This window comes from Pyricularia pennisetigena, chromosome 5 (genome assembly GCF_004337985.1).
Source record: "Pyricularia pennisetigena strain Br36 chromosome 5, whole genome shotgun sequence".
In the NCBI taxonomy this organism is placed as follows: Eukaryota; Fungi; Ascomycota; class Sordariomycetes; order Magnaporthales; family Pyriculariaceae; genus Pyricularia; species Pyricularia pennisetigena.
In genome coordinates this window covers 1,194,923-1,208,112 of record NC_043743.1, presented here as the reverse complement: position 1 = coordinate 1,208,112, position 13,190 = coordinate 1,194,923, and the positions used below count along the sequence as shown (strand labels likewise).

The following is a 13,190-nucleotide window of genomic DNA, read 5'->3' as shown; positions in this document are numbered from 1 at the left end:
TTTTGCGTGATGACCAGTGAGACAGGCTGCAAGGAAGCTTTTGGTCAAGAACAAAAAGACGTGGACAGCTAGCTGGTGGTAGTTAAGAGAGTCGTGACCACTGCCCGCTTACCTTATATCCATCTGGCTGTCTGACTTGATTGGTTGGGTTCGATGAATTTTGTCCAATCAATTTTTTACAGCGTTGCCCCCAAAATCCCCATATTCGGTAGGTCCATCCATACCCCGCTAAAAGGTCAAGGCTTGCAGGGGATCTACAGAAACCAAAGCCAAGTAGCTTCTGGTGAGGTCATCCCGTCGACGTCGGATTCGCGATGTTTGCACGCGTCCAGTCGAGTATTCAGTCGAGGGCACAAGTCGCTCAGCACCCAACAAACGGCAATTTGAGCTGACAAAACTGTCGCCATGTCTTCGTAAGTAGCCCCCGAAGCCCCAAAATCAAGATAGAAATGCTTCTCATCCTGACCTTGATATTCTTTGCCCCGCAGACAATCGGCCTACCAGCTACCCATCTCTTTTCGCAAATCAAACCAACTGTCCTTTGCACCCGCGGTTCGGCAATACATATCCAACAAATATGACCAACATCCGGATATGTTCCGTCAGGACATCGAGGTCATCGATGCCTTACGGCGCGACGCCATCAATGTCCGAGAACCCCACACAAGTGGCATCAGGAAGTTGCAAGCTTATGCCGCGCAGCTAGTCTGGATTAGCGGCAAATTCCCTATTGATGTACGAAGACCCTGCTGGACTCTTTTACTTGTTGGCGCTGGTGTTGTATAACAAACGCTGACCTCTTTTATACAGATCGGAGCCGACTTCACTTGGTACCCCGCCCTGGGTTACAACACCGAGAGGCCCCTGGTTCAGAACAACCTTCAGTACGAGCTCTTGAACGTGCTCTACAATCTCGCTGCCTTGTACTGCCAGCTTGCCCTCTCTACCAACGCCAATGGAGATTCCAACGCCATCAAGACCGCCGCGAACTACTTCTCTCACGCTGCCGGTGTGCTCAGTCACATGAGGACGGCCGTGCTGCCTGAATTGCGCATGCCATCCCCGCCGGAAGACATGGATGGAGCCACTCTCGAGTCTCTGGAGCAGTTGATGCTAGCCCAGTGCCAGGAATGCTACTGGCAAAAGGCTGTGGCAGAGGGATACAAGGACGCTACCATAGCGAAGCTTGCTGCCCGCGCTTCCGACCTGTACAACTCAGCCGCCGAGGCAGCCATGAAGAGCGAGGCCATCAGCTCGGCGTGGATCCACCACATCAGTGCCAAACATCACCATTTTGCTGCCGCTGCACAGTATCGTGCCTCGCTCGACTGCCTGGAGAAGCGCAAATTCGGCGAGGAGATTGCACGGCTGCAGGATGCCGTCGCGTGCGCCAACGAGGGACTGAGGGAGGCGCGCGGAGGATATCTCAAAGAGGGCGTGGCTGAGGATCTGAGGAGGCTCAAGATGAGGGCAGAGGAAGATCTGAAGAGGGCCGAACACGACAACGACATGTTGTATCTGCTTCCCGTCCCCACAAAGCCTGAGCTCAAGATACTGGACCGCGCAAACCTGGCGGTCGCTCGCATTCCGGCTCAAGTGTCAGCTCCTGTCGACCATATTGGCGAAGAAGCCGAATTTGGACCTGCACTATTTTCAAAGCTGGTCCCCTATGCCGTTCATATGGCTGTCTCCATCTACGAGGAGCGGCGTGATCGTCTCGTCAATAACAATATTATCCACGAGCTAGAGGTGCTTACCGAGCGGATGCATGAGATTTTGACCTCGCTCAATCTTCCGGGCTCACTCCAAGCACTGGAGAAGCCTCTAGGGTTGCCAGGCCCCCTTATACAACATGCCGAGGAAATCAGACAGGCCGACGGAATCAATCGCATCCAACGAAGTTTTGCCGACATTGACAAGCTCCGATCGAGCGACATTGCCGTGTTTGAGGAGGGCAAGTCCCTATTAGTGACCGAGGAGGAGGAGGATCAGAGGTTGCGTCGGAGACACGGTACTCAGCGATGGGATAGGCCGGAATCTCGTCAGGATCCCACTGGTGGCCAGAAGCTATGGGCCCAAGTGGGTGAAATCGAGGGCTATTTTGCCTCGTCGACTTCATCCGACGGTATCGTGAGGGAAAAATATCTCGCTATCGAGGATACTTTGATGGTTCTTTCTGGGTCCGATCGGTCGTTGATGGATTTTGTACCCTCAAGCCGCCGAACCGAGATACCAGAGTCGGTAAAACCCGCACTTGGCAGGCTTCGGGGCGCCTACAACGACGTCCTCCGGATGGAAAGCCGACGCCGGAAGCGTGTCGAGGCGCTGCGGGAACGTGCGCGCTCTGATGACATCAAGCCAGACATACTCCGTGAGACGGGGAGGCTGGAGCGTGCATACCCAGGCACCACTTTGGCGGCCGCCCATTTTGACGACTTCTTCGAGCGACGCCTGGACTCCCTATACGAAGACGACTTGGCACTGCTCGAGCGGGAAGCGGCTGAGCAGGAGAAGTGTCTAAACGAGGTCAGTAGGGTGAACCGCGAGTTCGAGTCGCAGAGGAGGGCGGCGGGCGCGGACAAGGCAGGTGGCAAGGAGCGCGAGGCTTCGTTGCAGAAGCTTGACTCGGCCTTTTACAAGTACAAGGAGATTGTCAGCAATGTTGAGGTTGGTCGCAAGTTCTATAACGACCTCAGCAAGATTGTAGGAACTTTTCGCGACAACTGCCGGACTTGGGTTGCAGAGAGACGCAAAGATGCGAGGAGCCTAGAAGAGTGAGTTTTGATGACTGTGACTGAATTGAAATTTCCATGACGCGAGATGAGCATGGGCTAACCTTGTCTTGAATCAAACAGCGAGATATCCATGCCACCTCTCGGCTCCCTCAGCCTCCAGCAGACTCCTTCACAGCAGTCACAGCAATATTACTCGCAGCAGCAACAGCCTCGCAGTCCACCACAGGAGGCCCCCCACTCGGCATGGGCTGACACTGGCAGCATGCCGCCGCAGCAGCCTCGCCCCCTTCCTGCCGCAAATGTTCAGCAGACGTGGTCTCAAAACATGCCGATTCAGTTTGGTGGGCCATCCGGGACGGCGCAGCAGACGCAGCCTCCCCAGGCCGGTGCAAAGAAGCCGGTTGGGGGAACGTGGGATCCTAGCGCGGGTATTCGCTTTGGCTAGACGGAAACCTGTCGTCGAGTTTTTGCTTCTGGGGCTGCTTAATCATTGTCCTTTCAAGGCAGCCGGCACCAGATAATTATCATAGAATGCATGCTACTAATGGGATTAAGCTATATAATGCTATTTGAGGTGTTGTTTACTGCAGCACTTTGTTGTACAAGAATGGTTTGTGGTTTGCGCCTGTTTGCTTTTTACCGGACTGCGATCGTAACAACAATACCCCATCCGCTCATGCTCTCCCACACCCCAAAATCATTTTCTCGCCGAAACGTAACCTCGTCAGCCCTGACAGTCATCTTGACACCGTCATCGTGGTCCAAAACCGGCGACTCGGGAGAGACAGCAGGAGCAGCAGCAGCAGCAGCAGCAGCGGCCGACGATGCCGGCGCCGCCGTCGATGAGCTCGACTTCTTTCGCCACAGACCCCAGCCGCTCTTCTTGTCCTCTTTTGCCTGCACAACCGCGGCCCGTACCTCACGCCGTTCCATCTTGACGGGCGGCCGGGGCCGGAGGTGCGCCGCCAGCCGCTCCGCCATGCGCTCGTCCCGCCACCACCACGACGTGGTCGACCCGCTGCCGGCGGTCCCACCGGCCGCCGCCGCCTCGGCGTCCTCGTCCCACCGTCCCCACTCGTCAAACTGCGTCGACGTCCAGTCCCGCTCCGGCCGCAGGCTCGATCCCGCCGACCGTGACGCCGCCTCTGCGTCTCCCAACCGGCCGGCCTTGTCGTTGCCGGCCGGCGGCGGCGGCGGTCCCTTGTCGTCCGACGCCCCGGCCCAGGCCGGAGGAGACGTGTCGGGCACGGCCAGGCGCACGAGGTGGACGAGCTCGCCCTCGCGCCTGCGCTCGGCGGCGCCGCTGAGGGCCCAAGCGGGCGGGACGGCCGGGGCCGGCACGATGGTGAGCTCTGCGGTGGGCCGGGGGTGCGCGTCGACGACGTCGGCGACGAAGGCCTCGACGTGCGGCACGATGCGCTCCACCACGTCCAGGTCGCACAGGGCCTGGCGCGTCGCCCGCTCGGACTGGGTCTGGCGCAGCCGGGCGGGCAGGCTTGATAGGTGCGTCGCGAGGTGGGAGTTTAGGAGCGAGGAGGGGCTGGGTGTTTGGGCTGTTGGTCGGGAGGGGATGGTGGATGTGGTTGGGAAGGCGGATTCCGAATAGGGGGGTGGTGCGGCTTCGGGGTCTTGTTTGGACATTTTTGGGGGGGTTGTTGTTGCTTGTGATTTTTTATTTTCTTTGGTTGGGTATTCTTGCTGAAGACTGTCGAGTATGTAGATTGTTTTTTTTTTTCTTTTAGTTTGTGATTTGTTAACAAGCCAGGTGATTGTGCATGCAAGTGTACATGGTATATTCCCTCAGGATTCGCCCGGGTCAATGTTTACGTCTGCCTAGACTTTTTTTTCCCCAAGTGTCATACATATGACTCTAATCAAGGTTGGCAATTTCAGGTGCAGTAAGCTTTGCGAGGCCTTCTAGAAGGGGCATGTGGGTTTGCTTCTTGGACTTTTGTCAAGAGGTTTGTTTAGCAGCCACAGCAGCTAGAGGTCACAAGGTGCTTCTACTCCACCTTTCAAGGCTGATTTTCCCGCTCGTTTCCGGGCATGTGGTTCCACGTCAAGCTTGAATTTGAGTTGATCTTGTCAGTTTGTCAAGTTCGTTTCGGTGTCTTGACTTGCATGTGGTGGCGTCAGGGATAAAGTAATAAAGTAGAGAAATGGGGCGAAGGTTTAGCATCTGTGTTGGCCAGGTACCAATCTTTCAGCCAATTTAATGAGACGCGGCAAGGCTGACTTGCCTAATAGCTAGCTGATGTGGGAAGATGCTGATGCAGCCACCGACAGAATTCAAATTCAACAAAAGACAGCTCTACCTGCGCCCGTACACCGAGCTGCTGCCAAGTTGTGTGAGCTGGCAAAACGTGTCGTATTTGAAGTGGGCTCAAGTTTTGTTCGCATGATATGATTGAATGACTTTTAATTCGTACATTTTACAGCCCAAGCTAATGTTCAATGTCGGTAGTAAGATCGAGAGACCGAGCTGCATCCCAAGATTTCAGCCTCAAAACCAAGAAACCATTGAGGGGTTGGTTTGAAGCTGTAGGGGCCAAGCTGTAGAGACGATCGGTTCAGGTGGCGCTGGGATCCCCTGCACTGCCCCCGCCGTGAATGCATGCGGAGAAGCAGTGCACGTGTTTAAAAAAAAAAAAACCCCCCCAAGAGCGTCCTTTGCCACAAATCCAATCAGGAAAGGGTTTGAATCTCTTGTCAGCCAATTTGTCACCCAACCTAGAGAGTTTCAATGTCGAAAGTTGACCAATTGGAGCTCTCTCTTTGTTTAAATACGACATCTCCTAATCCCTAAAGTTCGGTAAGGACCAGCTAATGCTTGATCTTGGCCCTCCGGTTAGCGGCACGCCCTGTACCTTTCTCTGTTCATAGCTTATTCCCGGCGCCCCAACTTCTGCCTAATTCGGTAGGCTATGGCAGGGCTTGGTGGTATGACATGACAAGCGCCCAAGGATCCGGGGTATTGTGGAGTTTGCTCTACCGAACAAGCAGCCATGTCTTTGCCAGTAGATGGGTGCACTCGTTGCACGGAACAAAGGACAGGAAAGAAGAAAAAAAAAAAAAAAAAAAAAAAAAAAAAACTTCCTGCAACCTGCAAAAGTCCCAACCAACTCTAGCCAAGCTTGCTTAGCTTGCTAGGATGCCTTACACAACCCATTCCATCAATCACCTGACAGTTGAAGCTCGTTTCCTTTCACTCAGCCTCAGTCTAACATGCATGCCATGCCTTCCGCAGTTGCACCCAACCGCCATCTGATGAGTTTGTTGACCATTGTGTGGATATATATAAGGCTGTGGAAGCTGTCTTTGTCGCACTTATAAATGCAACATGCCCCCCTTCCTCGTTTCTTTAATGCTTTACATGTTTCCTCTCTTTTTTTTCTGTTCATCAATCCCCAGGATACCCAACACATTTGATACCCAAACGTTTTGATACCCGGCTGAGTGCTCAATACTCGCCACCTGTACATTTCTTAATCTTTTGTACCCACCCCCCCATCTTGATACTCTCTTTTACTCCTCTTCCATCACCACACAGCCTTCAAAAATGTCCTACCGCGTTGCCGCCCCCGATGAGTACCTTGCCATCACTGGCATGGGAATCAAGAGCATCCGGATCACCAAGGCGTCATGGGTCCTCCCGTTCCAGCGCTGCATGCGGTTCAGCGTGCAGCCGCACGACTACGCAATGAACCTGCAGGCAATGACCAGGGAGAAGCTGCTGTTCCAGCTGCCGGTAGTCTTCACCATCGGACCGGACATCAACCAGCGCGGGGCCAACTCCAAGGGCCAGCCGGCGAACGAGCCGGAGCACGACGGCGACGAGGAGGCGCGGGAAGACCGGGGCGACGCGCTGATGAAGTACGCCATGCTGCTGGCGGACGGGGCCAACGAGGGCAAGAAGAGCTCCGGGTCGCAGCAGTTCCTGGAGAACATCGTCAAGGGCATCATCGAGGGCGAGACGCGCGTGCTGGTGTCGAGCATGACCATGGAGGAGATCTTCACGGAGCGCGAGGTGTTCAAGCGGCGCATCTTCAAGAACATACGCGGCGAGCTGGCCCAGTTCGGCCTCAAGATCTACAACTCCAACGTCAAGGAGCTCAAGGACGCGCCCAACTCGTCCTACTTCGAGTCGCTGTCGCGCAAGGCCCACGAGGGCGCCACGAACCAGGCCAGGATCGACGTGGCCGAGGCGCAGCTGCGCGGAAACGTCGGAGAGGCGCAGCGCAAGGGCGAGGAGCAGCGCGAGATTGCAAAGATCAACGCCGAGACGGCGGTGCAAAAGGTCGACCGGGACATTGAGCGCGCGCAGGCCGAGTCCAACCTGGCGACGCGCAAGACGCTCCTCAACCGGGACGTCGAGATCGCGCGCATCGAGGCCACGCGCAAGACCGAGGCCAAGGACGAGGACCTCAAGAAGGAGGTGCAGGTCAAGAAGGCGGCGGCCGAGATGGAGCGGCTGCGCGCCACCGACGTCGTCAAGGCCACCATCGAGCGCGAGGCCGCCCAGCAGAGCGCCGACGCGAGGGCCTACGCCGTCCAGGCCGAGGCGCGCGCCCACTACGACCGCACCAGGCTCGAGGCCGACGCCGAGAGCTACGCGGCCGTCAAGCGCGCCGAGGCCGAGCTGACGCGGCGCACCAAGGAGGCCGAGGCCATGATGGCCACGGCCGAGGCCTACGGGCAGATGTCGCGGGCCTTTGGCGGGCCGCAGGGCCTGCTCGCCTACCTCATGATCGAGAAGGGCACGTACGTCGAGCTGGCCAGGGCCAACGCCGAGGCCGTCCAGGGCCTGCAGCCCAAGATCAGCGTGTGGAACACGGGCGCGGCCGAGGGCGGCTCCGGCTCCGGCTCCGGCTCCGGCCAGGGCGGCATCGACGCCATGCGCAACGTCTACCAGATGCTGCCGCCGCTCATGACCACCATCAACGAGCAGACGGGCATCACGCTGCCCGAGTGGCAGTTTGGCCGCATGAACAACGACATGGCCAACGTCGAGCGCGAAAAGGCCATCGCCACCAACGGCAAGCACCACGCCGACCGCAGCGGGGCGTGATTCACCGAGCGACTGAGGAGATTCACTCCATATACCCTAACGTTTCCCTTATTTTTGTTGTCTCTTGTACCCTCTGTATGATATACAGCAGCTGGATGAGCTGGCACCTTGGTGTTGGGGAGTTTGCTTGCTTGAGATGCACTTTTTTGGCTGACGAGATTACGACGCTTTCTTGCTGCAAGAAACCTGCTTTCCTATGTCATGATTACGGTTACTTGGCTACTTGGCTACTTCTCTATAGAACTAATCAAAGGTTGATATTATCAAAATGAATGAACCAAACTGCATACGTCGATGCCCCCTGAACGAAGGAGACTGGTGGAACTTGGAAGCAAACCGGCGAGAGAGAGTCTTTGTAGAGTTTTTTTTTTGTTTATTCAACATTTAACAACTGACGAGAAATGCTCGGGTATGCTTCCCGAGTTATTGTGTTGGCTGATTGGAGTTATGCAGCCCGATAGCCCTCGTGCATATCAGGCAGCAATAATTAGATTAGTTACCTGCTAGACTTTTATAGTTAGCCACTTGGATCTGCAGCCTGCCAGAATAAGCCATGTGATTATTGTGTTATTTACAAATGAAAAAGCTGATGGGCTTGGGTTTGATGGAATTACCCAGTTGGGACCAACATTTTGTCACGAGTATTGTTATCGGAGGTCTGACTTGCTCTGGTGTAACTATAATAATAACAATACTAGGACACAATATCGACATTCCGGCACGAGTCTAACGGTTGTGGGGATAACAAGACTAGTCAACATAATGACTCACATGTAGATAAGTAAAGAAACAAATCCAGGCTTTACTTCTATACTATAATGGTCGCGGATATTTCTACTTTTTCACAGTCACCCAAGACACAAGCCAAACAAATCATCCCCTTAATAACCCAACGAAAAAAAAAAGAAAAAGGAAAAAGGAAAAACGCCAACAATGTCCTCAAACCATATGTCACCAACCCCTCCCAGACCTGACTTCACGTTCCCATCAGATCTTCTCCAGTACAACGTCTCGATCCCCGAGTACATCAACTCCCAGCCCGGCCTGGACGCCCTCATCGTCGGCACCGTCGTCTTTCATCCCGACTGCTCCGGGCGGCTGCTTCTCATCCAGCGCGCAGCGTCCGACTTCATGCCGAACCTGTGGGAGACGCCCGGCGGCATGGCCGAGGCGGGCCGCGACCGGACCGTCCTCGAGGCCGCCGTCCGCGAGCTGCGCGAGGAGTCGGGCCTGAGCGCCACCTGCGTGCGCCGGCTCGTGGATCTGTACGAGTTCAGGGCCAGCGACGGTCGGATGTTCCAAAAGCTTACTTTCGAGGCCGACGTGAAGGATGGTGGTGGCAACGGAAAGCAGGACGGCGGCGTGACGGGGGGAGGTGGAGCTGGTAGTCTTGCAGTGAAGCTTGATCCGGAGGAACATCAGGATTTCGTGTGGGTTTCTGAACAAGAGTACCGTGCTGGGTGGGCGGGCGACAGGAGGCTGGCCATTACGCACCCGAACCAGGAGGTGACGATCGACCGGGCGTTTAAGGCGAGAAGATGTGAAAACAAATGACTTGTGAAATGATATTAATGGATTTGTCGAGGTAACTGAAAGTGACAAGCTTGTAATAGAGCTGAAAATGGGGGTTTTTTTTTTTTGAAAAAAAAAAAAAAAAAAAAAAAAAAAACAATGGGGGCGACTGTATGGCGGCAGGTGGCAGGAGATTAATATCACCCAGCAAGGAGGGGAAGGAACCGAAATAATAATAGACAAAAAAAAAGCAAGGAAAAACAAACAACCAACAGCTGCCCCGAACCGAATTCGAACCGCAACCCCCTCAATCACGGCCTAATTGGCGTTTAACACTTGCAAACGATCTCCTGTCGGAGCACGGCGCGAAACATCACGACATACATCACCAACCCACCAACGCCCGCAGCCCAACTTTTGACCACCTCGACCATTTTTCTCGCGCCCCAACCGCCAAAAAAGACAAAAAAAAAAGCAAGGCTGTTTTATCCGTTCACGAGCAGGGAGAGGCGCGCCCAGAAGGCACAGACCCACTAAACTCCAAGCCGCACGAAGGAGAACACCCATCGAAAAACCCGCAGGGGTTTTGTCTGGACCTTCACGACGACGCTGCGCTGAGAGGCCGGAGCCAAAGCGGTCATAGCAATCTCTATACCACTCGACCACAAGCGGGAAAGTGATATAGGACCGGTCTTGGAAGGCGTCGGGTTTTGGTAGGCTATAAAGGGGGGATTCGGGCGGGTTGGGTAAGAGGGAGGAGACGAAGAGGAGAGAAGACGATAGGCTGTTTGTTTGTTTGTCTGTTTGCACTGCTGCTGTTTGTGCCGCCCCTGGCTCGTTTGCCTTTTTGCCAGTTGAAGCTGCAAACACGCCTTGATGCCTGTGACGCATGTTCCGTGAGGGTTTTGTTCAGGCCCTTACTGCCGCTTCTCTCCCATCTCGTGATAACTATCAATGTCATTCCCAACTGCCTGTTTGTAGCTTGTTATCCCAGCAACTGAGATACACCTCACATTCCCAATTTCTTCAATATCAACACCCAGCTCAGCTCAATTTCAAATCCACACGCAGACAGCAGCTCGATATAACATTTACATATTTCCTCAACCACGCCAAATTTACCCTTTTTAATACATCTCAATCAAACAATTTTATTTCCAAGAGCTACCACGACGTGGCGCCCTCCCGGCCACCCATCGCCAAAACGCACCAACTCACAGCGTCTTCCCACGAGCAGCATCATCGACGCCACCCATGCCCCCCACATTATCCTCGGGGCTCCTGCCGTCACGATACTGCCACAGCCGGCTGAGCTGCTTGACCTTGACCGTGCGCGCGGCGCCCTTGCCGAAGCCCTGGCCCGCATTCATAACCTCGACCTCGTCGGCAGCCTCGGCCGCCGCCGGCGGCAGGCCCTCGATCTCGTTCCTGAGAAGGCCGACCCAGCTCGACTTGTATGCGGCGCTCGCGACATCGATGACAGCACTACTGTCGCTGCCGCCACCAACGACGACGTCGCTGTCCATAAAGTCGTTCAGCCCTTCCTCCGCGGGGCCGGCCTCTAGGCAGCCGCTGAACCCACCGGGCGCAGACTCGTCGCGCCGCAGCGGGAACATGCCGTCGAGGTAGTGCATGCACAGCTGGTGGCCGCCGCGGACCGACGTGCGGGCGAACAGGCGGCCGATGAAGCGCGGGACGAAGAGCGTGGCCGGCGTGGAGGTGGCAAAGTGCAGCACGCCCCAGAGGGCCACAAAGTCGGTCGTGTGCGCGTAGTGCTCCACGTGGCCGATGACGCGGTCCGAGATGGCCGACGGCCGCGGCGCCGACGTCTCGCGCGTCAGCATGCTCTCGAGCGCGTCGCCGCCGGCACTGCTGCTGATGCTGATGCTGCTGCTGCTCCCGTTGCCTTGGGTTCGGCGCCCGCCGTTCTTCTTCTTCTTGGACTTGGGAGCCGCCGCCCCCGCTGCCGAGTTGTCGCTGCTGGCGGAACGTTCTAGCGGCTCTGCGGGCTCGGCCACGTCGATGGATGCGGCGATGGGGTTGGCTTCGGCGTTTTCCTGCGACGTGACGTGGACGTGGGGGTTGTTGAAATGATTGGCCGCGTTGCCGAACGTGTAAACCTAGGGCACATGGCTGTCAGGTCTGACGACGCTTGCATGACAAGACGGGGAGAGACAGGTTGTGCAACAAGGGCCTCTTACCTCGACCTTGGCCAACAGATCTTGTGGCATCTCCTGGAGGAGCCAATCAAGAACCATGCCTCCCTCGATGCCTCCCTGGCTGTGCAGTATCAAGACTACTTTGCTGTACTGCGGATCGTACAGCTTCTCCTTGACGGCAGCATAACACAGACGCACGTCGTCTGTTGCGTAGCCAAAAGTGCGCTGCACAAGGCACTCTACGATATCAAAAATGATTCCATCCCTGTCGGTTCCAAATACGACAGGATGCATCCAGGGAAGATCAGTACACCGAGCAGACAAGAAAAAAAAAAAAACAATTCTTAAGCAAAGGGGGGTGGGGGTTGCAAGTCACAGGGCACTTTACGTTCTGTTATGAATACCAAGAACCGGCCTCTTAAAGGTCAGCGCAAGGCGATCCAGGTTGTTCTGCAGCCAGTGCTTCCCGACGGAAACGCCATTGATAAAGATCCACTGCTCGTGGGCATGCTTCTCCAGCGCAGGGGCGTACTCGGGGTTCGACGTGAGGGTGGGCTGGTCGCCGTTGAGCACGTTGCAGATGAGCCGGTTGCAGACCAGGAAGGCGGCGATGAACAAGGCGGCGGTCCACACGGGCAGCAGCACCATGACGGGCAGCAGGACCAGCAGGAATCCCAGCTGCAGCACGATGAGGAGGCTGTGCACGGCGATGCAGAACAGGTTCTCGCGCGTCGGGCTCAGCTCGTCCAGGCCGCCCGACAGGTAGGGCGGGCCCGCGGGCAGCACGACGTAGGGGATGGCCCAGGCGAAGCGGAAAAAGTAGTAGACGTCGTAGCCCAGCAGCCGGAACGGCAGGTCCGTGTAGCCGTAGTTGATGACGGACTTGCCCCCGACCTGCGAGCCGTAGAATTTGGTCGAACCCGCGTGGCCTTCCCCCGTCATCGCCGAGTTGTTGTTTCCTCCCCGGCCATCAGGCCCCTGGGTGGTGGTGGCGGTTGTCGTAATTCTGGAGGGCATTGAGTATGATGCCGATGGTGGTTGTTGCTTGTGGTGACGTGCGGCGGCGGCCCAAAGGTAGGATAATGCAATTGCGACCGTCCCAGTCCAGATACACCAGAACAGGCCGGGGATGGCCAGCATTTAAAAGAAATTGGAGATGAAATAAAATAAAATAAAATGAAAACTCAATTCTTCCCACCCCTTGTTTACCTTTTTTTTTTTGTTTTTTTGTTTTTTTGTTTTTTTTTCTTTCTACCATGTACAATGCAAATGCAATATGAAGCTTACCAGACGGCGCCCAGGCTAGACCAACGGGCCGGGCTGACGTGGGACGGACAGTGCATGACCATTCGCAAGCCGGCGAATTGTTAGCTCGTTTAACCCATAGCAGCTGTCAAACAAGCTCCCAGCTCCCCAAGCCAGTCTTGGGGTTCGAGAACATGACGTCTGACCTGTGGGGATGCTGCAGGGTAACACCAGTCAAACGCTCCCTCGGCCGGGGGCTCCAAGCCTCGAATGATAAGGGGGGGAGAGCGGGCCTCCGCCACTGAGAGGGCCCTGAGCCAATCCTACCAAGCCTACAATCAAATCGGTGCCCACGCCAAATGTGCGCCCCTAGACTAAAAAAGAACCAAGAACCAAGAACCGAGAGGCATGTTGATAATGGTAGGACAGACTCGTTTCATTCCTTCGACCAAGCCACCCTCAGCCATGCAT

General features: G+C 55.7%; 6 protein-coding genes across 6 annotated transcripts; 3 read left to right on the top strand and 3 right to left on the bottom strand.

Annotated features, from left to right (window-relative positions):
- Window positions 1-405: 405 nt before the first annotated feature.
- PpBr36_08313 (uncharacterized protein) lies at window positions 406-3,180 on the top strand (the record flags this gene model as incomplete). The annotated part of the gene is made up of 4 exons (XM_029895444.1): window positions 406-413; window positions 489-735; window positions 811-2,774; window positions 2,856-3,180. The coding sequence occupies 4 exons, from the start codon at window positions 406-408 to the stop codon at window positions 3,178-3,180; spliced, it is 2,544 nt and encodes an 847-aa protein (XP_029747495.1).
- A 191-nt stretch (window positions 3,181-3,371) lies between these two features.
- On the bottom strand, window positions 3,372-4,376 carry PpBr36_08312 (uncharacterized protein; the record flags this gene model as incomplete). The annotated part of the gene is made up of 1 exon (XM_029895443.1): window positions 3,372-4,376. One exon carries the CDS (start codon window positions 4,374-4,376, stop codon window positions 3,372-3,374), a length of 1,005 nt encoding a protein of 334 aa, XP_029747494.1.
- Window positions 4,377-6,294: 1,918 nt separating this feature from the next.
- Window positions 6,295-7,803, top strand: PpBr36_08311 (uncharacterized protein; the record flags this gene model as incomplete). The annotated part of the gene is made up of 1 exon (XM_029895442.1): window positions 6,295-7,803. One exon carries the CDS (start codon window positions 6,295-6,297, stop codon window positions 7,801-7,803), a length of 1,509 nt encoding a protein of 502 aa, XP_029747497.1.
- Window positions 7,804-8,736: 933 nt separating this feature from the next.
- PpBr36_08310 (uncharacterized protein) lies at window positions 8,737-9,357 on the top strand (the record flags this gene model as incomplete). Its single annotated transcript, XM_029895441.1, has 1 exon — window positions 8,737-9,357. The coding sequence occupies one exon, from the start codon at window positions 8,737-8,739 to the stop codon at window positions 9,355-9,357; it is 621 nt and encodes a 206-aa protein (XP_029747496.1).
- Window positions 8,791-9,749, bottom strand: PpBr36_08309 (uncharacterized protein; the record flags this gene model as incomplete). Its single annotated transcript, XM_029895440.1, has 2 exons — window positions 8,791-9,357; window positions 9,660-9,749. 2 exons carry the CDS (start codon window positions 9,747-9,749, stop codon window positions 8,791-8,793), a joined length of 657 nt encoding a protein of 218 aa, XP_029746935.1.
- A 780-nt stretch (window positions 9,750-10,529) lies between these two features.
- PpBr36_08308 (uncharacterized protein) lies at window positions 10,530-12,614 on the bottom strand (the record flags this gene model as incomplete). The annotated part of the gene is made up of 3 exons (XM_029895439.1): window positions 10,530-11,435; window positions 11,517-11,739; window positions 11,863-12,614. The coding sequence occupies 3 exons, from the start codon at window positions 12,612-12,614 to the stop codon at window positions 10,530-10,532; spliced, it is 1,881 nt and encodes a 626-aa protein (XP_029747149.1).
- Window positions 12,615-13,190: the final 576 nt, after the last annotated feature.